At 34.0% G+C, this 22,977-nt stretch overlaps 3 protein-coding genes across 4 annotated transcripts in view; 2 read left to right on the top strand and 1 right to left on the bottom strand.

The window, feature by feature from the left end:
- Positions 1–22,977, bottom strand: part of LOC125819524 (cysteine desulfurase 1, chloroplastic) — a 276,125-nt gene that overhangs the window by 204,680 nt on the left and 48,468 nt on the right. The window lies entirely within an intron of this gene.
- Positions 2,261–9,265, top strand: LOC125819529 (serine/threonine-protein phosphatase PP1-like). The gene is made up of 4 exons (XM_049498970.1): positions 2,261–2,831; positions 6,205–6,764; positions 7,156–7,374; positions 8,908–9,265. Exons 1-4 carry the CDS (start codon positions 2,657–2,659, stop codon positions 8,929–8,931), a joined length of 978 nt encoding a protein of 325 aa, XP_049354927.1. The 5' UTR covers positions 2,261–2,656; the 3' UTR covers positions 8,932–9,265.
- On the top strand, positions 12,918–15,176 carry LOC125819530 (phosphoenolpyruvate carboxylase kinase 2-like). Of its 2 annotated transcripts, XM_049498972.1 has the most exons (3): positions 12,918–13,379; positions 14,000–14,354; positions 14,907–15,176. In XM_049498972.1, exons 1-3 carry the CDS (start codon positions 12,948–12,950, stop codon positions 14,954–14,956), a joined length of 837 nt encoding a protein of 278 aa, XP_049354929.1. In that variant the 5' UTR covers positions 12,918–12,947; the 3' UTR covers positions 14,957–15,176. The 2 variants fall into 2 exon arrangements, with proteins under 2 accessions (XP_049354929.1, XP_049354928.1); XM_049498971.1 differs by lacking the exon at positions 14,907–15,176 and having other exon boundaries at positions 14,000–14,502.

The following is a 22,977-nucleotide window of genomic DNA, read 5'->3' as shown; positions in this document are numbered from 1 at the left end:
AAGAATTGCTTTCATGAGTACGCGTAAGAAGCAATATAATTACAAACATTGACTTTAAAAAAAGTAATTATTTATATAATCAAATCATTTATAAAAATAATTACATTTAAATTCTTATAATATTTTACTAGATATTATTATTAATAAATATTTATTCACATTCAATATTTACATCAAATAATATGAATAAAAATATTGTAACATGTGAAAGCAAAATATGCTATGGTATTTGTTATTGGGTGGACTCTTAGTAGTTAGTACTCACTATAAAAATATATTTAATTAATAGTCTTAACTCTTAACTGATTTATAAGTTTAATATCGTACTCTTTCTAAAGCGAAGGCAAAAGGGTACAAGGAAATTCAAATTCAATTGCATTTCTATCGTTAAAAAATTATTCGAAAGATCTTAAGAACCAAAATAATTTTATGAAACTTCATTAAATTATTTTTTTCAACAATCTATAACGTACTTCAAAAAATTTTTATATTTTAAATTATTTTAAAATACAACATTGATTATGTTTTAAATAATGGTCCTTCAAGTGATTATTTGTACACTTTGTGGGCACCAAGATCCATAATTGGATGTGGTGCTTTAGCCCAATAAAGTTACATATATTTTTGGGCTACATTTGCATTATGTATGGGCCTATTAAAATTCTAATAATTGATTTTGGGATTTTGCAATTTTCTGGTACTATCTAGATATAGGAAGTGTTGAAAAATGTGTAGTTGTAGTAGAATAATCTAGTTAATTATTCTACATATATTTAGGTGGTCCTACCACATCAAGTGGGCCCCACTTACCTTGAGACCCACTTGTCGAGGAGGGTAAATAACCATTTGTATTTAATGTTGGTGTCAAATTAACTAATTTAACGTCCAATAGACTAGTAGTAAGTGGTTATTTCGTTTGAAATATATTTGGTATGCAATTCTTAACCTGATATAAATATTTGTGTTCATGTTATAAGTGGATCCACCTCTTTTTTTTTCAAAGTACTTAGCATACGAAATTCACTAATTCGACTATTTGAATTCACGTGTTTCTTTTTTTTGTTTGTTTATCAAAGGACTCTTTATTTTTTATGATTTTGATATCTTTGATTAATTATAAATGGATCTCACAGTATCCTTGATGTCCAATCCCTCTCCTATGACTAACAATCTCATATTTGTTAATTTGGTATATTTACTTAAGTTTTTGTCATTAACGGAATCTATCCTATTGATTTCATTATTCAAATTCATGCACTTAATAAGTAGATTAGAGAATGTATCTTACTAGAGGATTCTTTATCTTCATACTCAAAACTTGAAATATTATTTAATAAAAGAAATCGAAGCTCTAGAAGGAAAAATAATCAAATTTCTTTCACTCACTGAGTCGTTCACATTCATAGTTGAATCATGAATGTTTAAACGTCCAACTCATTACGAAAGCAAACTCATAGGTTCGATTCCTGCAACATGTTTTACAAAATCATAAAACAAATTACATAAAACTCTGAAACAAAAACTTTCTTTGATTAAGTATAATGAAACTATCATCTGGTGATATATTAAGATAATTAAGATATTTTTACTCTTATTGAAAAATCTCAAATTCAAACCCTGAAACTAGAGAATGTCTTTGAAGGGAGAGTTTACTCCTTAGTTAGTAAGTCTATCTGATATGAAACTAGATTAACAAAACAAAAGAGTTTTAATACCAACATGTTTTATGAGATCAGAAAACAACTTACATAAGACTCTGTGATAAAAAAATAAAGTTTTATTTCTTTGATACAGTGTAACAGAAATTATCATCAAATGATGTATTCTAATAATTACATCCCAATTTATGTGGCACTTTTCAAATTTCGAGATTCAAGCAAGTCTATCTTTGATTATAAATTTTTCATAGATCTTCTAATTATTTTGAATTGCTAATTATTGTGACTTATAGTACTTTTTACGTAGTTTACAAATATATAAATTTCATTTAAAAAAATTGAAGATTCCACGCGCAAATTTCCGATCAAACTTAAACTGTTTGACTCTCGAAAAACGAAAAGTGCCACATAAATTGAGACAGAGGAAATACTATATTTTCCATTCTTATTGAAAAATCTCAAAATTCAAACCTTAAAACGAAAGAACATCTCTAAACGGAAAGTTTACTCCTCAATTAGTAAGTCTATCTGACACGAAGCTAGATTAGCAGAACTAACGAGTTTCAAATACTAATAGTTAAACTAAACTCAATAAAAGAATATCATCACATCCATCATGGTCTCCCACCCCCACCTCACCCCACCCCTTCTTATGACCTAACAATTTCTGTATATAACAAAGCAAAACAAATTGCCTCCTCCATTGAAAAAGAATTTTCAATTTTGAGGGGTTTTTAATCTTTTATCATGGCTAGTGGCCTGATTAAAAGAACAAGAATGTTTCAAGATTCTCACCCAAAACGACACATTATAAACCATAAAACGACACCCTTTTGACCACTCTTCAAATAGCAACCACCCATATTATATATAGAAGAAAAATAATAATTAGGGAATCCATCAATCTTCTTATAGAAAGTCTGCAACCTCAAATACTAAAACCCCATTTGTTCATCAACACAACTAGGTCAAAAAATTGAGTGAAAATTTGAAAAAATATGGACCAGAATGTGTTGGATGATATAATAACTAGGCTTCTTGAAGTAAAGGGTAAACCAGGGAAGCAAGTTGTGTTGACTGAGGCTGAGATTAAGCAGTTGTGTTTGGTTGCTAAAGAGACTTTCTTGAGACAGCCTAATTTGTTGGAACTTGAAGCCCCCATCAAGATTTGTGGTAAAGTTTCAATTTTTAATACTCAATTCTTGATTAATCAGTAACTAGTTCTATTGTTGCAGCTGTTTTGGGGTTTTATTTTGTTTGTTTATTGTAAAGTTGACTTTTTTAGATGATGGGGTTTTTGTATTAGTTGCTAAGATTGATTATTTGCTTTTGGTCTATGTTTACATGGTGTGTATATGGGATATCTGATGCTGGTATTTTTATCTTGTACATGTAGTTTATTCACTAAATATTTAGTGTATTTTTGAAAAATTCGCGAATGATACGGAATGAGCTTAAATAAAGAAGTGGAGATTCATGTAGCTGACCAACTTGTTTGGGATTGAGGCGTAGTTGTTGTTGGAATTTCGCGAAGCAAACCTATGTTACTTTGGTCTAATACGAGTAGGTCGAGCCAAATGAATATTCATTAAATAACTTTGTTTGTCGTCTATAGTCATGTTTTCTTTGGCTTATCGTGTTTGTTGATCAATTTAGCTCTTACTGTGCATTGAGCTGAAAAACCTATCAGTTATTGATTTTTGATTCAGAATTAGTTCCCTCTTTCATGTGTTTGAAGAGCGGTGTAAATCATCGGGGGCGGAGCTAGAACGTTCCCTACGGGTTTTGCTAAACTCAGTAACTTTAATCCAAACATCGTATTTGTATTTAGAAATTCACTAAATACGTACAAAAAATAGATTCATAACCTAGTTACACTTAATTTGTTATCCTAGAATTTATTGCCCATAAAGTTCAAATTTCGGTTTCGCCTATGTAAATCATGGTTTTAGAAACTTTTGGTTTCTAATTTGTTCCGAAGTTTTGTCTTTTCCATTAGCTGGAGAAGATTGTACTCGTATTCTGATGTTTTGTGTCGTTTCAACAATTCACTTGGCTTTTGTTGGGGGTGATGAAATCCTGGTGCCGTAGGATAGGTGTGTCGGATTATCTTGTTTCATTTATGTTGTTACACTTACATTAAGTCTTACGTTTGATAGGTATGCTTGTGTTGAATAGGTGCGAGATTTAAAGATCCCCTACTTTGCCTTAAAGAGGAACTATTTGTCATTGGAATGAAATGATTTAGATAACAGGCCCTAATTTGTTTGTCGGATTATCTTGTTTCATTTGTGTTGTTACACTTACATTAAGTCTAATGTTTGACAGGAGTCCTTGTATGCTTGTGTTGAATATGTGCGAGATTTAGAGAGCCCCTACTTTGCCTTAAAGAGGAACTATTTATCATTGGAATGAATGATTTAGATAACAGGCCCTAATTTTTTTGGATGCGAAGTATTCTGTAGTCAATAGCTTATAGCTTGCATCATGTTGAATGTTATATTTGCCACTGATTGCTTTTATGAGTCCATGATGTAAATGGAAGAATCCTTATTATATTTTATTCAAACTCATATCTTCAGTTTCATTTTGGATAACCTTAGGCATCGGTTGGCTTTTACTGTCTCACTTTGTCTATTCTTCATATTTTATTTGCTTATTTTTAAACGTCAAGTTGCTGAGAAATCTAGTTTTCTTCTTATTCTCTTCAGCTTGTCTCTTAGACCTGTAGTTTTCCCTACTCCGATGAGCTTGTAATAGTTATCCACTTGAATTTCCTCTGGTTGCTACCATTTCTTTATTTTGTTATACCTAGCTGGAGAGAATCGACTCAATCCCTTAGATTGATAATTCAACTATCTTCTTGGTATTTAATGTGTCATGAAGTCAGTTTCCACTTTCCACAATTAGTGTGGTGGTTTCTACATCTCTTTCCCTTTAGTTTTCTGCTTTATAGCTGTAGGTTATGCTATTAACTGAATAGATAATCATTAATAATTTGAGACTCATGATCTTCAATGAAGGCCTTATCTATTGTGCTTACCGTTCCGCGTCTTTTTTTGACAATTGTGGTGTCCGGGCCAACTTGCTCACACCTTGACTAGTTCCACGGGTACCTGTTACCTCACACCAGCACAAAAACCGGGTAACTTCACCTTATACAATTCTTTATAAGGTTACCTCGAAGTAGGATGTAAACAATTGACGATTAGTTGGGACCCTTGCAAGTAGACTTATCGTCATTACAATTCAATGTTGGTTGAAATACCAAAACTCAAGCAAGCTCAAATGGGAAGTGGGGGTTCGGTTTAGTTTCAATTACCTAATCTCAACCTACAAAATCATTCTGCGTAGTGGAGATGCATGTACCTTAAACATACACATCTAAACACGGACTTTCATATATGTATGACTCTCACTCAAGGTTGTTGAAGTAGGTCATTCAAAGTCAAAGTCAAAGTCCAATCTTGAAGTTATGTGAGCGAGTTTGATTTCAGCAAAAAGATATTGAGCTACTTAACCCTAGATGGAGTAGCTCACAAGATAAATTAGTCGACCTACACCTTTTTTCTCAGTTCTAACCTCTAGGCTCCGTTACACAAATTCAGGTAAAATTAGCACGTCTGCAAGCTAATGAAGACTGGGATGTTCAATTTTTCACTAGTCTTTTATGTACTTCTAAAATTAATACGGAGGCACTGTGAATCTGTTGCTTGAAGGACGAGACGTCTCTTGGTATTTGATTGGTTTCTATGCCAACTTGCTACTGTTATTAGATCTAGAACCTAGGATTTATGGTGCCTCTTTCTACCTTGTTCATAGCTTGTACACAACCGTAAAAGAGTGAATTTTGATGATCTGTTCATATGCAGTTTATTGATGCCCTTTTTTTTTACTTAAGATTTTATTTCTGGCCAAATAACTGAAGATTTGATTCTGGAGTGAAGTCCAATTTGGTTGTTGTGGATTTATTGCAAAGCATGAGAGGCGAACTAGGATTGACCATTTCCAAGAACAGGCTAGTTCTATTGATATGACATGTATAAAATAAGACCCTTGGCAACTATTTGGTAGATAGTAGAGAAGTAGAGATATAAGAAGTTGACCAAGCAACCTCTTTTGGCTGATGGCTACTGATGATCTGTATGGTATTTATGTGCCAATTTTCATGTGGAATGAACCTCAAAATTTCAGACATCCGTAAATACCCCTTATAATTTCATGGATAACGAAGCAGTTAGCTCATCGGTTTTTCATGTGACATTTCAAAACTTTAAAATGGATGTTAGCTTTTACATTGAAGAGTTAAAATGTATGTACTACATATGCAAACTCGCATTTCAAGAACTTATTTTATACATTTGATGTGTAAAATATTTTGCTTCAACGTGGTGCTTATTATTTCTTTTTCCTTCTTATCAGAAAAACTAATTCTTTTCTGAAAAATGATTAAGCCAATCTTCTGATTAGGAAAAGCATGTTTTGGAATATGCACAAAAGTTGGTGGCTTAATGTCTGTTTGACGGTTTATCCTGTTGACTTTCAGGTGACATTCATGGTCAATATTCTGATCTTCTGCGGCTTTTTGAGTATGGTGGATTGCCTCCTCAATCAAACTACTTATTTTTAGGGGATTATGTTGATCGTGGCAAGCAGAGCTTAGAGACCATATGTCTTCTACTTGCATACAAGATAAAATATCCAGAAAACTTTTTCTTGCTTCGGGGAAATCATGAATGTGCTTCCATAAACCGCATATACGGATTTTATGATGAATGTAAGAGAAGATTCAATGTTAGATTATGGAAAATCTTCACAGATTGCTTCAATTGTCTTCCAGTCGCTGCCTTAATAGATGAAAAGATTCTATGTATGCATGGAGGCCTCTCTCCTGATTTGAACCATTTAGACCAAATTAGAGGTCTTCAGCGCCCAACTGATGTGCCAGATGCTGGTTTGCTCTGTGATTTGCTTTGGTCTGATCCTAGTAAAGATGTTCAGGGATGGGGAATGAATGATCGGGGAGTTTCATACACTTTTGGTGCAGACAAGGTGACAGAATTTCTTGAGAAACATGATCTGGATCTTATATGCCGTGCTCACCAGGTTTAACCCACTGCTGTAAATTTTTCTTCAGTATGTAGGTGTACATAGGCTTATAGTCAGTTGATCAGTGATCTGTTAGTTGATATATGGTCTATGGTTGGATAGAGTTACCCGGTATATGTCTTGGTGGGAGGCAGCAAGTACCCTGTGAAATTAGTTGAGGTGCGCATAAGCTGGACTGGACACCATGGTTATTAAAAAAAAGTAATATATAGTCTGAATATTCATTTTTGTGTATGTGTGTTGAAAGGTCAGTCAGGAGGTTCAAAAGTTTGTTCAGTTCTGCTTCTGCTCTCTATTAGTCTGAATAAGTGAAATTCGATAAGTTAAATGGAAGGTTCCTTGTTTTCATACTTCAATCAAATCTCCTAATGCTTTAAAGTTCTTACAGGTTGTGGAGGACGGGTATGAGTTTTTTGCTAATCGGCAACTTGTAACTGTATTTTCTGCTCCGAATTATTGTGGAGAGTTTGACAATGCTGGAGCTATGATGAGCGTAGATGAGACATTAATGTGCTCCTTTCAAATATTAAAACCTGCTGACAAGAAGTCCAAATTCAGCTTTGGAAGTACAACTACTGCTAAACCCGGATCTCCTACTGGAATGAAGGTAAATAAATAAATCCAGTTTAATAGACATGAAATGGTATAGCTCTTTGGTTCTGTTGGAATTACAGACTTGGAGAAAAGTTATAAATTGAACCTTTGTTGCTTGGACTCTTTAAAAATGATGTTGCCAGGTGCGTGTCAGATCCTCCAAAAGTAGTGCATTTTTGAATGATCCGATACGGGTGTGGCAATATTTGGACAACTTGCCTGTCCAATACTCGAGGTTTCCTACTACCTACTAAGTTTCAAATAGAAAATGTTCTCACCATTTAATGGACTTATTTTAATGTTCTTTGTTCTATCATTATCGATGGGCTTTGGGAAGGATTTTCATAAAGTTTTACATAAATGCTATTAGATGAGTGATTTGGGGGGGGGGTTCCCGATAAGCATGAGTTAGATGTTCAAAGAGACTTTTATATGCTCATGCAACATTATCTCCAAAGTTTCAGCTATAGGTTTCCGAGTCTGCCTGTAGGTATATGTTTCAGCAATATGAAAACATGTCGTGAATGCTAATTTTCTTTCTAGTAGGTCTCCCTCGGAAAATGAAGTTTGATGGTAAAACTTACCTTAAAAATTTAAACAAAGAGTGAACTCTCCTTTATATAAACATCCCACTATATCAACTTCTTAAAGCTGTTTATCTAGTGGGAAAATCTGGAAAAATCAAACTTATACATTTACATGTAATAGTTGGGTGACACATTGCTATTTATTTGTTGGACGCATTCTAGGAGCTTAAGTTTTTCATCAGTGTTGCTTCTTGGCACTGAAATGAGCAATGGTGCTAGATTTAACATTGATGATATCCGGTCCCGGTAATTACAAGTCCTGTGATACTAGAGACATTCAAATGACCATCTAACTCTTTATGATTGTGAAATTATTACACTATCTTTCAGCTTATATAAGCGTTCTCATGTGGGAAACATCTTTAGTTTTCTAAACTCAGTTTAAGATCCTAGTTAGTGGTCTATCCGAGGGCATTATGGCATCTAGATTTCCCACTATATTTTTTGACTCAAGGGGTGGCCTAACGGTCAGTAAAGTGGGTGAACATCATGGGAAGCTAGGTCTCAAAGCCCAACAGAGACAAAAGAAACTATATATGTGGTAAGCAAAGTTACTCGGTACCTATACTGGTGGGAGGCAGCAGGTATCCGATGGAATAGTTGTGCTTGCAAAGTTGACATGGACACCACTCTTATCACACACACACAAAGGGAAAAAAAAGGAATAAGATGTCCTCACCTCTTTTTAACTGATATTTCCTTTGCAACATCGGCAAGTTTATCTTACAAGGCTATTTCTTTTGAATGTGTTTTTAGTCTGCCTGTCTGCTGTTGATGTGGCTGGTGAAATATATAAATGTGTCTGTTTGTTAAACTTATTCGAGTACTTAAACAAGCGCATTCAATGCTCGAAACTATGTCTTTACTGCAGTCCTTTTCTTAATGACCAAGTATGAGAACCAGCTTGACGCGGGAATCAAGCAAGAATTGTTAACACTTGAAATTGATGTTTATTGCAGTCCTTTTTTAATTCCAAAGCATGAGAAGCAGCTTCACGATGCGGGGATTTAGCAAGAACTGTTGAAGCGCTTGAAATTACCGTTTTCTGCAGTCCTTGCAGTCCTTTCTCAATGCCAAAAGTATGAGAGCGAAGCCAACTACAGAAGTTGCCATAGAAGTCTTTACTTATATAGTGGATAGATGAATTTCCAAAACTTATTGATCATTTTAACCATGGTGGATGTGTAAAAAAGTATGAGAAAATGATGGAAAACCATACTTGATCTTCTTTTTTTTTCTGGCTCAAATTGTAAGCTATGAAGCATCTCTTTATTTTGTGCAACTAATCCTTAACACATGGTAATGGCCCCTCTCTCTATGTCTCTCTTTCTTTTGGTACGTATGGTACTGCATTGGAGTCCGATCAATTTGAATTCGTGTTACGTAGGGTTCACTTTGGGGGAAATGCTCCCTACCAAGGATTTTCAAATACAGGGCTCAGAAACGAGACCTCTGGTTATAGGAGGAGCAACTTCATCTGCTGCACCACATCCTTTGTGGTCTCTCCCTCTTCTATGCAGGAAGTGAAATTTCATTCTTACTTTTCGAGTGATTTCTAGCCTGTCACATGCATTTGTTAACCCTTCTTTCTTGCATTCGATGTTATCCGCTCAGGGTGTTTATAGGTAAACCATGGTAAATTAGTATTAGTATGATTTGATATAAACATTCGGTGTGGATATATTTTGATAAGCAAAGATTGTCACAGAAGTGAAAAGGAGAACTTATTTTGGTGTCCAGTATTCCTTTGGGACACAACTAATCCGGAATTTTGTCGGAATGTTTCATTTTGGGGCAGAGTGTTCTTTATCAAAAGTGATTTTATTATCAGGATTCGAATTCGAAACTTTTGATTAATAATAGAGAAGTACTTACCATTCCGTCACTATATTATTCATGGGCCACTAATTGCTTTTGTTTTTTTTAGTGAGCGATGAATAGATTTTCGTTTTAAAATAACCTTTTTTCTGTTAAAAATATTTCCATAATTAGCTTTGTATACCTACTTTATGTCCTCATCAATAAAGTGGAAAAAATACCCATTATTTTATACATTAAAATAAACGATAGCTTATCAAAGTGTAATATGTATCCTTTTACCCGTTGCTAGATTGAGACTGTCACCTACTTCCTTTCTTTTTTTGAAGAGTAAAGAATAAATATTAAAGTCTACGAACTAAATATACGTATCGTCTTATTAACAGTAAAATAAAAATTCTGGTGAATTAGGTTCACATATCAATGTCACATGACTCAATTTGATATGCTAATTCACTGATCTACGTGTTACAATTTTTATATTTTTTGCATCATTTTGTGTCAGTTCTATTTAAGGAAAATATTACTTACACTTTGATTGGATATTCACCAAGTCTATCGTTGATGAGTCTTTTGATAAATAGTTAGAAAAAGTGAATATCTAAGAGTTCAGATAGAACTCATGAGGACGTAATACTTCGGACAAATGATGTTCAACAAACAAAATTCAACATCAAATGAAAACTAAAAGAAATGAAGGTAAAGGGTAGACGAGCACACATAGGTGGATCTAGGATTTGAAAAAAAAATAATGAAATATTTGCTCCTGAACTATATAAAATGGTCTAAATATGAACTCCATTCAGAATTTGTCTCAATCATGTCCTTAGACAGTAAATATCTTTAACACAAATTTAAATTTAATTGGACTTTAATATAAATAAGATACTCCAATGTAAGACTCTTGATGTGAATTCAAATTTAAAACTTTTGATGCGAATTCAAATTTCGTCGGTCTGACATCATATGAAAACTTTAAAAAAAAATAACGAACCAGGTTTTAGACATGCATGCAACATGACGCTTGTGCTATTGGTGTTGGTAGAAATCATTTTTTTGTTGGAACTTGAGATCATCAATAACCAACCACATGGCATGAGTTTGAGCTCTAATCCCTAGGTCGATCACAATTAATTTACGTGTATTATCAATTAGAACTCTTTGAAAAAGCTTTTGGAACGTGATGTTCAGATAACATGCCATATTTCGAGAATATCTTAATATGAATTCATGATGTCAATTTAAGAAGGTTCTATAAACAACATTATGATCAAACTCATAATAATGATAATAAGGTAATATCACTAATATGAGTAATACCTTTTGATAATTTATTGTCAAACTATCGCTAAATATATTAGTCATAGCTAATACGATTTTCTGATATTTCATCATTAACCAAGATAGATTCTAAATAGGAACATATTTTTACGATTTAACGATAGAATTATCCGTTATCATTAATTCATGATTTTTGTGTATATGGTGTCTCTTTCATGCCTTTCACCACACACACACACACACATGTATATATATATATAATGTTATAATTGTCAATCAACTAACACTATTGTTTTCCTAACTTTTTTTAAGAGTGACAATCAATTTATCTATTTTATCCACAAATTCTATCTTTTGTATGTTTTTAGTCGGATTTGTTGTAGTTAGATTAAAATTTAGTCTCAGTACATTTTGTTCTGAATTTAATTTATATACACTAATAACATAAAGAAAATTTATATTATCAGTATAATATTACATGTTTCTAACCAGACATTATCATAAAAAATTGATGCATATATAAACATGGGATTTTCAATAGCAAAACTATTAACAAGTAGTCTCAAACCTTAGTCTTTTTGAAATATTAATAAAAAAACTGATTTTAATATAAAAGAAATTTGATATTAATTAATTAAAACCTTGGTCATGTCGATATTTTATTTTTATAAAAGCTGCTTGTTTGAAGAAATTTTGATATTAATTAATTAAAACAAGTCCAACTTCTTGCCAATTGCATATAATAAAACTATACTTGATCAAATTACTTTAAAATTAACATAACCTAATAATAATAAGGCATAAGGCATAATACATAAACATGACTCTTAACTTGGCTTCAATGGACAACTATGCCCTCCAACTTTGAGTGTGCACAAGTAAACACTTAAACTTGTATAAAATTAAATAAGTAGACACACGTGCTCTAAATGACATAATACACGTAGGATGCCATGCAGGACACAAAATTGACATGTAGGGTGCCAGGTAGGACGAATGTGTCCATTTGTTAAATTTTATACAAGTTTAAGTGTCTATTTGTGCACATCCAAAGTTAAAGGTCATAGTTACCAACTGACGTCAAGTTAAAAGTTATAGTTACCAGCTGACGTCAAGTTAAGGGTCATGTTTATGTATTATGTCTAATAATAATACTACACTCATAGTTAAAATCGATAAAAAAATATTTGCACTCGATATTTATACTAAATCATACTATTACTTTATTAAGTCCAACTTGTTTTTGTTGTGTCTCATAAATATTCCATACATAAATTTTGGAGGCGTCTAGATGATCATTTTGTTAGTCTGCTCGTTTAACTGAGACAATGAAAACGAGTTAAGGTCTTTAGATGTACATACTCAAAATTAAGTGTTTACTTGTCAGTTAAAATCAAATTTAAATATTTGTTTATGTATAATACTAATTTGAGAGACCAAGCAACTAGTCATGGATCATGCCATCACACGACGAAGCTAGGAAAACTTGAGATACTACGACATCTACATAATTAATATTTGTATAAAATAATACATAAATTTCCTCATAATAAAATCTCTACATTTACTAATAATCAACTATCAAATAGGTCTCAACCACTCAGGTTCGAGTCTTGGGGTAAGGAACGCTTTTGTTAGAAAACGTTAAATTTTTCAACATGAACTTCAAACTGATACCAAACACGACGGAAAATAAAAAAAATTAACAGAACCCCTGAATCTCTCTTTTTCCAACTAAATATTCTCTTTCTTATATTCTACTTTTTCCCTTGCAATTAGTATATATATACCATCACTCTTTTTAGTCCAAAAAAACTCCATAACCATAGCCACCAAAATTTCTCTCTAAAACTCCATAACCATAGCGACCAAAATTTCTCTCTCTAAAACTCCATTAACAATGTTTGAGAGCTTAAAAACTGATGAACTTCAAATGAATGAACAAATCGGTCAGGGAAGATTCGGTACGGTCTACCGTTGTTTTTCCAAATCAACTGATCAATTTTTCGCCTGCAAAACAATTCAAAAGAACCTCCTCATTGATTCTACGGACCGCGAATGTCTGGATAAAGAGCCTAAAATTCTGCAATTACTCACCGGAAAATCGAACATTCTTCAAATGTATAAAGTTTATGAAGATGAAAATTATGTTCATATAATCACTGAGCTCTGTTCCGGCGGCGATTTATACGAGAGGGTTTCTAATGGGCCTTTGTCGGAGAAATCTGCTGCTCTGATTTTGATCCGATTGGTTTCAGCAATCGGACATTGTCATAAATTGGGGGTGGCTCATCGTGATATTAAACCCGATAATGTCCTATTTGATTCTCAGGTAGTGTATACTGAGTAACAACAACAAAATTAGCCCATGAAAATATGATCCTGTTTGTTAACTTAAATCATTTTGACTGTTTAAATTCAGCTCAGTCCGTTTATTTGACACTCTTATATAGCTAGGGTTCGATCATAGATTTTGAAAATTTATCTTCAAATATCTGTTTGACTATAGTTATGTCGGAGATTTATAGGTCAGTAAACAAAGATTTTAGTGCTAGAGAAACTATTTTTTCTAATGGTAAGTTACCACCTGATTGTAGTTCTTACTTTTGATATCTCGCGTCGTTAATTGTTTATTGTGTTTCAATTATCGCTCTATTTTGTTGGTTCACCGTGTTAGTTGCTATGCTTTATTCTTCTTTGTACTTGAATTTAGTGCACTTGAGTTGAGGGTCTTTCGGAAACAGCCTCTCTGCCTCTACGAGGTAATGGGAAGGTCTGCGCACACTCTACCCTCATTGGATATGTAGTTGTTGTTGTGATTCATCACTATCTTGCCCATTTCCAATTGATAATTGCCTATTATATGAATGTAATGCAATATGAACAGTAATGATTCATATAGTCGTCTCTAACTTACTTGAAACTGAACCGTACTTCTTTTTATATAAACAGGACGATTTGAAGCTTGCTGATTTTGGATCTGCAGAGTGGTTTATGGGGTGCGACGGAAAAATGATGGAAGGCGTGGTGGGGACGCCTTACTACATTGCCCCGGAGGTGTTATTAGGGAGAAAATACAATGAGAAAGTTGATATATGGAGTGCTGGTGTTATTTTATACATTATGCTTTCTGGTGTTCCTCCTTTTTATGGTGACACTCCAACTGAGACATTTGAAGCTGTTCTTAGGGGAAATTTAAGGTTTCCAACAAGAATATTCCAATCGATTTCAACTGAAGCTAAGGATTTGCTGAGGAAAATGATATGTAAAGATGTTTCCAGGAGATTTTCAGCTGAACAAGTTCTGAGTATGTTGTTCTTTCTCACTCAAAGTACTCTCGTTTTGTCGAATTGTTTTGTGTTTTTCCCTGTTCTGGTCTAGTTGTAAGAGCACAATGCACGATGTGTGTAGATGAGGTATACTTCACGAATCTGAACTTTATCAAAAAGGTAGAGTGGCGGACTTATTATCCTCCAAGTTTAAAATCACGAGTCAGTTAGTGCTCGGGAATTTCTGATTTTGATGAACTGTTTTCTGTTTACCTTTCAATACAACCTAAGGAGTGGCATAGCTACTAGTGGGACACATAGAAGGGCAAATTTAGGTCGCTTTTGTAAAATCTGGGACATGATTGGACCAAACTATTAACGAAGGAAATATCTAGACCATTTCACATAGTTCAGGGTTGAATTTAAAATCCTTCCCCTTAAAGACAACGGTCCATTAAAATAAGATGAATTATCTGTTACGATACATCAATTGTAGAAAGTTTTCTATAATATAGTGTGTACAAGTTAACTTCTTTCGAACTTTAGTTTACCTTGAATTTTTATTTTAGTTTCTATCTTGTTAAATGTAGGGCATCCATGGATCATTAATGTAGGAGAGATCAACAACATCAATGGCTGATTTAACCTGAAGTAACACATTAATATATTTTCTAGCTATCCTATGTAAACTACCAGATCAAGTGGTGGCAAGTATGCACCTTTGGGCTTTGGGAACTCAACGATGACGGTTGAAGATATAATCAAGTAAATAAATGTGAACTCTCTTTAAAATTTGAAGCTTTCAGATGAGAAGGTCACACACATTTTAACTTGGTATCAGATCAGAGAAGGGTCTTGGTTTTGAGTCTTATCATCACTCGAAACAAAGAAAAAGATTTACAAACTTGGTAAATTGAGAAAACAAATCAGGCTCGCTACGAGAGAGCATGTTGAATATCGCATAAATACAAGTGTGATCATAGTTTTAAATGAGATGATCACACGCTTCAACAACGGCTTCTCCTCATTGAGGTCTAAAACTTACCTATTTAGTACTTGATTTTTGCTTTGTGGAGGAGAATCTAGAATAAGAGATTGTATATATATGAGGATAATGAGTTTTTCCTATATGTAAAAGAAATAAAAAGTTTTATATATGAAGAGGAAAGAACTTGTGCTTATTTGGGGTGTTGTATAAAATAGAACATAAATGTATAAAGTTTGCTGCTTATCTTACATGAATCTTTATCTTCACTGCATATATTTTGTGTGGGGAGTCAGTAATGGAGAAGTGTGCTTTGAGAACCTCTTCTAGATATGAATCTTGAAACAATGAGATTTCGACCTTATAAAATAGTATGCAATTTGATGGATGTATCCATGAAAGGTTGGACATAGTGGGTACATATGAGGAGAGTTAGTGCTAAACCGAAGAAGTATTGGGAAGAGGTGATTAGAAAGCACATAGCGAAACTTTAGCTTAGCGAGTACATGACCTTAGATATGAGGGTATGGAAGTTGCGGATTAAGGTAGAAAGTTAGTAGGTAGTTGAGTGTTGTCTTGTTTTTCAACGAGATTAGGCTTGGTAGTAGTCTGGAGCACTGTGTCTGACGTAGTATTAGCCTTATTCATGTAGTTTCTTACTTTTGTTATCTGTAAGTATATATTGTTCATTATGTTTAGGTAATTGCACTATTTAACTGATGTCATTGTTCGTTGCATGTATGTTCGGCATTGTTGTCATATTTTATTCACTACAATTTTTTATTTTTATTACTACTTTGATTTGTTTTATTTGAGCTGGAAGTCTTTCGAAAAGAGTCTCTCTACTTTCACGAGGTAGGGATAAAATATACGTATATTTCTACCCTTTTAGACCCATTATGTGAAATTTCACTGGATATATGTTGTATGTATAAAGCATATAGTCTAATTTCTTTTATTCTCTTCTTTATTAATGTGACATATTGCCACCAATTTGATAATGTGCTTCTTGAATTTGGAATCAGGCATTTTTCTCAGTTTTTTAAAGTGTGTAGTCCGTGAATATTTTGGTAATGTTTTCTAGATTATTTTTTGCAAAATCTTAACGAAATTCTCCGTAGGGAGTTGAGGGAGCAGTACGTCAAGCCTTACCATTTTTTGCACTCATTTTAGGCATTTATGAGCCATTTTACAGGAATTTGGTGATTTTCTTACCTTTTTTCATGTGTGTTAGCGATGAATTATTTGGTGATATATCTTCAAGATGATTATTTTGTAAAATCTTTATGGAACCCTCCGTAGGTAGTTAGGGGAACAGTATGTGAAGTCTCACCATTTTTTGCACATATTTTGGGCATTTAGGAGCCATTTTTACAGGAATTAGGAGATTTTCTCAATTTTTGTGTGTGTTAGCCTATGAATATTTTAATGATATGACTTCTGGATGAATATTTTGCAAAACATTTACAGAACCATCCGTTGGAAATTGGGGGAGCAGTACGTGAAGCCTCACCATTTTTGTACATATTTTTGGCATTTAAGAGCCATTATACATAAATTAGGCGATTTTCTCAATATTTCATGTGTGCTAGCCAACAAATATTTTTGTGATGTAGCTCTCGACAATTTTTTTGCAAAACCTTTACGAAATCCTCCGTGGGGAATTGAGGGAGTAGTACGTGAAGCCTCACCATTTTTTGCACATATTTAAGGCATTTTAGGAGACATTTTACCGAATTAGGCAAAAAAAAAATTCATTTTTTCTTGTGTTTTAGACCATAAATTTTCGGTGATAAGGTTATAGCCGATTCTTTTGCAAAAGCTTTACGAAACCCTCTGTATTAAATTGGGGGAACAATACGTGAAGCCTCATCATTATTTCCACATATTTTGGGCATTTAAATGTCATTTTACACGAATTAGGGGATTCTCTTAAATTTTTATGTGTGTTAACCCATGAATATTTTAGTGACATGACTTTCAGACAATTTTTTTACAAAACCTTTACAGAATCCTTCGTCAGGGGTCGGCGTAGAAGTACGTTAAGCCTCACCAATTTTGTACATAATCTAAGCATTTAGGAGCCATTTTTACATAAATTAGGGTGTTAATATTAGCCCATGGATCTGGTGCCTTGAAGCACCAAAAAAGTTTTCTGAAAAAACTTTATAAGGACTTCCACAATGAGTTGGGGGAGTATTACTTATAGTCCCGACATTTTTAAAAAATATTCCATATTTACGAGCCAACTTTTAGTAATTACACGACTTTCATGTTTTTTCATGTGTTAATGCCCATGGATCGGGGGCCTTGAAGCATCCACAATTTTTTTCTTACAAATTTTACGAAGAACTCCGTAATGAGTTGAGGGAGCATTATGTATAGTCCAGTCATTTTAAGGCATATTTTAGCATTTATGAGCTCTCTTTTAGAAATTACGCGATTTTCTTAATTTTTCGTGTGTATATTTGGTGCCTTGGGGGACTCTAAAAGTTTTTCTGAAAAAATAATTATGAGGACCTCTATAATGAATTGGGGAAACTTTATGTATAGTCCCTCAATTTTAAGGCATATTTTTGCATTTACGAGCCAATTTTTAGGAATTACGCAGTTTTCTTGCTTTTTCATCTGTATTAGCCCGTGGATCTGTCGCCTTGGGGCTCCTAAAAGTTTTTTCTGAAAAAACTTTGTGAGGACCTCTGTAATGAGTTGGGATCATAATGTTTTTTGAGAAACAAATTCTGAGTGCTATGAGACGCTAGATCCATGAGCTATAATACACGAAAAATCGAGAAAATTGGATAATTTCTAAAGAAGGGCCTGTAAATGCGGAAATGAGCTTGAAAAAATGGTAAGTAGATGTAGGAGGTTCCTAAACTCATTACGAAGGTCCTCATAAAGTTTTTTGAGAAAAAATAATTTTGGGTGCTCTGGGCACCAGATCCATGGGCTATAATACACGAAAAATCGGAGAATTTTGGTAATTTATATTTTTAAAAAGCATGTAAATGCAGAAATTAGTGTGAAATAAATTGTGTAAGTATACATAGTGGTTCCCAACTCATTACGGAAGTTCTCGTAAAAAAAATTTAGAAAAAAATTTCGAGTGCTCCGATGCTCCAGATTCATAGGCTATTTACACACAAAAATTGGGGAAATTGGATAGTTGCTAAAAAAGAACTAGTAAATACGAAAATGGGGTTGAAAAAATTTGTGTGAGTATACGTGGTGGTTCCCCAACTCATTACTAAGGTCATCATAAAGTTTTTTAAGACTAAAAATGTAGGTGCTCCGGGGCGCCAGATCCATGGCCTATAACACACGAAAAATGCTGAAATTTGGTTAATTTCTAAAAGAGTGCATGAAAATTCGAAAATAGGCGTGAAAAAAATTGTGTGAGTACGTGGTGGTTCCCCAACATATTACGGAGGTCATCATAAAGATTTTGAGGAAAAAAATTTGGGTGCTCCGGAACGCCAAATCCATAGGCTTTTACACACGAAAAATTGGAAAATTTAGATAATTGCTAAAAAAGGGCCAGTAAATGCGGAAATGGGCGTGAGAAAAATGGTGTGAGTATACGTGGTGGTTCCCTAACACATTACGGAGTTTTTCATAAAGTTTTTTGAGAACAAATATTTGGGTGCTCCGAAACGCCACATTCATAGGTTTTAACAGACGAAAAATCGGGAAATTTAGATAATTACTAAAAAATGGCCTTTAAATGCGGAAATGGGGGTGAAAAAAATGGTGTGACTATACAAGGTGGTTCTCCAACTCATTAAGTGTTTTTTCAGAAAAAAATTTCGGGTGCACCGGGGCGCCAGATCCATAGGCTATAACACACAAAAAATTGGGAAATTTAGGTAATTTCTAAAAAAGTGCATGTAAATGCGGAAATGAGCGTGAAAAAAATGGTGTGAGTATTCGCGGTGGTTTCCCAACTCATTACGGAGGTCAAGAATAAAATTTTGGATGCTCCGAGGAGCCAGATCCATGGGTTATAACACACAAAAAATAGGAAATTTGGGTAATTTCTAAACAAAGGCTTGTAAATGTGGAAATGACCGTGAAAAAAAATTGTGTGAGTATACCTGTTGGTTTCCCAATTCATTACGAAGTTTCTCATAAAGTTTTTTGAGAAAAAAATTTTTAGGTGCTCCGAGCGTCAGATCCATGGGCTTTAACACACGAAAAATTAGGGAGTTTGGGTAATTTCTTAAAAAGTGCATGTAGATGCAAAAATGGGCATGAAAAAAATGGTATGAGTAAACGTGATGGTTCCCAACTCATTACGGAGGTCCTCATAAAGTTTTTTGAGAAAAAAAATATGGATGCTCCTAGGCGCCAGATCCACAGGCTATAACACACGAAAAATAGCAAAATTTGGGTAATTTCTAAAAAAGGCACGTAAATGTAAAAATGAGCATGAAAAAATTGTGTGAGTATAAGTAGTGGTTCCCCAACTCATTACAGATGTCTTCATAAAAAATTTTGAGAAAAAAATTGGGTACTCTGGGGCGCCAAATTCATGGGCTATAACACACTAAAATAGGGGAATTTGGGTAATTTCTAAGAAAATGGGATGAAAAAAAGGAAATAAGCGTGAAAAAAATGGTATGAGTATACGAGGTGGTTCCCAACTCATTACGTAGATCCTCATAAAGTTAGTTGAGGCAAAAAATTTGAATGCTTCGGGGAGCCAGATCCATGGGCTATATAACACACGAAAAATCGGGAAATTTGAGTAATTTCTAAAAAAGGGCATGTAAATGCATAAATGGGCGTGAAAAAATGGTGTGAGTATATGTGGTTGTTCCCCAACTCATTACGGAGGTTCTCATGAAGTTTTTTGAGATAAAAATTTGGATACTTCAGGGAGCCATATCCATGGGCTATAATACACGAAAAATCAGGGAATTTGTTTAATTTTCTAAAAAAGAATATGTAAATACGAAAATGGCGTGAAAAAATGGTGTGAGTATACGTGGTGGTTCCCCAACTCATTATGGAGGTCCTCATAAAGTTTTTTGAGACAAAATTTCGGTGCTCCAGGGCTCCAGATCAATAGGCTATAACACACGAAAAATGGTGGAATATGGGTAATTTTTGAAAAAGGGTCTGTAAATTAGGAAATGGGCGTGAAAAAAATGATGTGAGTATACGTGGTGGTTCATCAACACATTACGGAGGTCTTCATAAAGTTTTTTGAGAAAAAGAAAATTGGGTGCTCCAAAACGCCCGGTCTATAGGCTATAACACACGAAAAATCGAGAAATTTGGATTATTGCTAAAAAAGGGTTTGTAAATGCGAAAATGGGCGTGAAAAAAATTGTGTGATTATACAAGGTGGTTCCCAACTCATTACGGAAGTCCTCATAAAGTTTTTTGAGAAAACATTTCGGGTGCACCGAGGCGCCAGATCCATAGGCTATAACACACGAAAAATTGAGAAATTTAGGTAATTTCTAAAAAAGGGCATGTAAATGAGCGTAAAAAAAATGGTGCTCCCCAAATCATTACGGAGGCACTTATTATGTTTTTTGAGAAAAAAATATTGGGTGCTCCGGGGCGCCAAATCCATAGTCTTTAACACGAAAAAAATGGAAATTTGGGTAATTTCTTTATAAAAAGGCTTGTTAATGCGGAAATGACTGTGAAAATAATTATGTGAGTATACGTGGTGGTTCTGTAGCTCATTACGGAGGTCCTAATAAAGATTTTTGAGAAATAAATTTTAGGTGATATGAGCGTCAAATCTATGGGCACACACGAAAAATTGGGGAGTTTGGGTGAACTCTAAAAAAGAACCTGTAAATGTGGAGATGGACATGAAAAAAATGGTGTGAGTATACGTGGTAGTTTCCCAAATCATTACGGAATTCCTCATAAAGTATTTTGAGAAAAAAAAATTGACTGCTCCAAGGCGCTAGATCAATTGGCTATAATACACGAAAAATCAGGGAATTTGAGTAATTTCTAAAAAAGGACATGTAAATGCAGATATGGACGTGAAAAAAATGGTGTGAGTATACGTGGTTTACGGAGGTGCTCATAAAGTTTTTTGATATAAAAAATTTGGATGCTTCGGGGAGCCAGATCCATTGGTTATAATAACACACGAAAAATCGGGGAATTTGTGTAATTTCCAAAAAAGAGTATGTAAATGTGAAAATGGGCGTGAAAAAAATGGTGTGAGTATACGTGGTGGTTCGCCAACACATTACAGAGGACTTCATAAAGTGTTTTGAGGAAAAAAATTAGGTGCTCCGGAACGCCAGATTTATAGGCTATAACACACGAAAAATTGGGAAATTTGGATTATGACTAAAAAAGGGCCTATAAATGTGGAAATGGACGTGAAAAAAAATTGTGTGATTATACAAGGTGGTTCCCCAACTCATTACGGAGGTCCTCATAAAGTTTTTTGAGAAAAAAAATTGGGTGCACCGAGGCGTCAGATCCATAGGTTATAACACACGAAAAATTGGAAATTTAGATAATTTTTTAAAATGGGCATGTAAATGCGGCAATGAGCGTTTAAAAAATTGTGTGAGTATACGTGGTGGTTTCCCAACTCAATACAGAGGCCCTTACAGAGTTTTTTGAGAAAAAAATTGTTGGTGCTTCGGGGAGCCAGATCCATAGGGTATAACACACGAAAAATTGGGAATTTGGGTAATTTCTAAAAAAAAGTCTTGTAAATGCGAAAATGACTGTGAATAAAATGTGTGAGTATACGTTGTGGTTCCGTAACTCATTACAGAAGTCTTCATAAAGGTTTTTGAGAAATAAATTTTAGGTGATATGAGCGTCAAATTAATGGGCTATAACACACGAAAAATTGGAAAGTATGGTTAATCTCTAAAAAAGGACCTCTAAATGTGAAGATGGGAGCGAAAAAAATAGTATGAGTATACATGGTGGTTTTCCAACTTATTACGAAGGTCTTTATAAAGTTTTTTTTCAGAAAAAAAAATTGGCTGCTCTAAGGTGCCAGATCCATGGGCTATAAAACACAAAAAATCAAAAAATTTGTTTAATTTCTAAAAAAGGCATGTAAATGCGGAAATAGGCGTGAAAAAAAATGGTGTGAGTATACGTGGTGGTTCCCTAACACATTACGAAGATCTTCATAAAGTTTTTTGAGAAAAAAAATTTAGGTGCTCCGTAACGCCAGATCCATAGGCTATTACACATGAAAAATTGAGGAATTTGGATAATAGCTAAAAAAGGACATGTAAATGCGGAAATAGGTGTGAAAAAAATGGTGTGTGTATATGTAGTAGTTCCCTAACACATTACAGAAGTCTTAATAATGTTTTTTGAGAAAAAATATTTTGATGCTCCGAAACGTCACATCCATAGGTTATAACACATGAAAAATTGGGAAATTTGGATAATTACTAAAAAAAGGCATGTAAATGCGGAAATGGGGTAATAAAATGTTGTGATTATATGTGGTGGTTCCCCAACTAATTATGGAGGTTCTCCTAATTTGTGTAATTTCTAAAATAGAGCATGTTAATCTGAAATAAGCATGAAAAAATGGAGTGAGTATATGTGGTGGTTCTCAAACTCATTACGGAGGTCCTCATAAAATTTTTTGAAACTAAAAATTTGGGTTCTCCGGGGCACCAAATTCATGGGCTATACAAACAAAAAATGATGGAATT

The sequence above is a fragment of the Solanum verrucosum genome, unplaced genomic scaffold (assembly GCF_900185275.1).
Source record: "Solanum verrucosum unplaced genomic scaffold, falcon-dt-bn FXZP01000255.1, whole genome shotgun sequence".
Lineage (NCBI taxonomy): Eukaryota > Viridiplantae > Streptophyta > Magnoliopsida > Solanales > Solanaceae > Solanum > Solanum verrucosum.
This window is presented reverse-complemented; position numbering and strand designations above follow the sequence as displayed.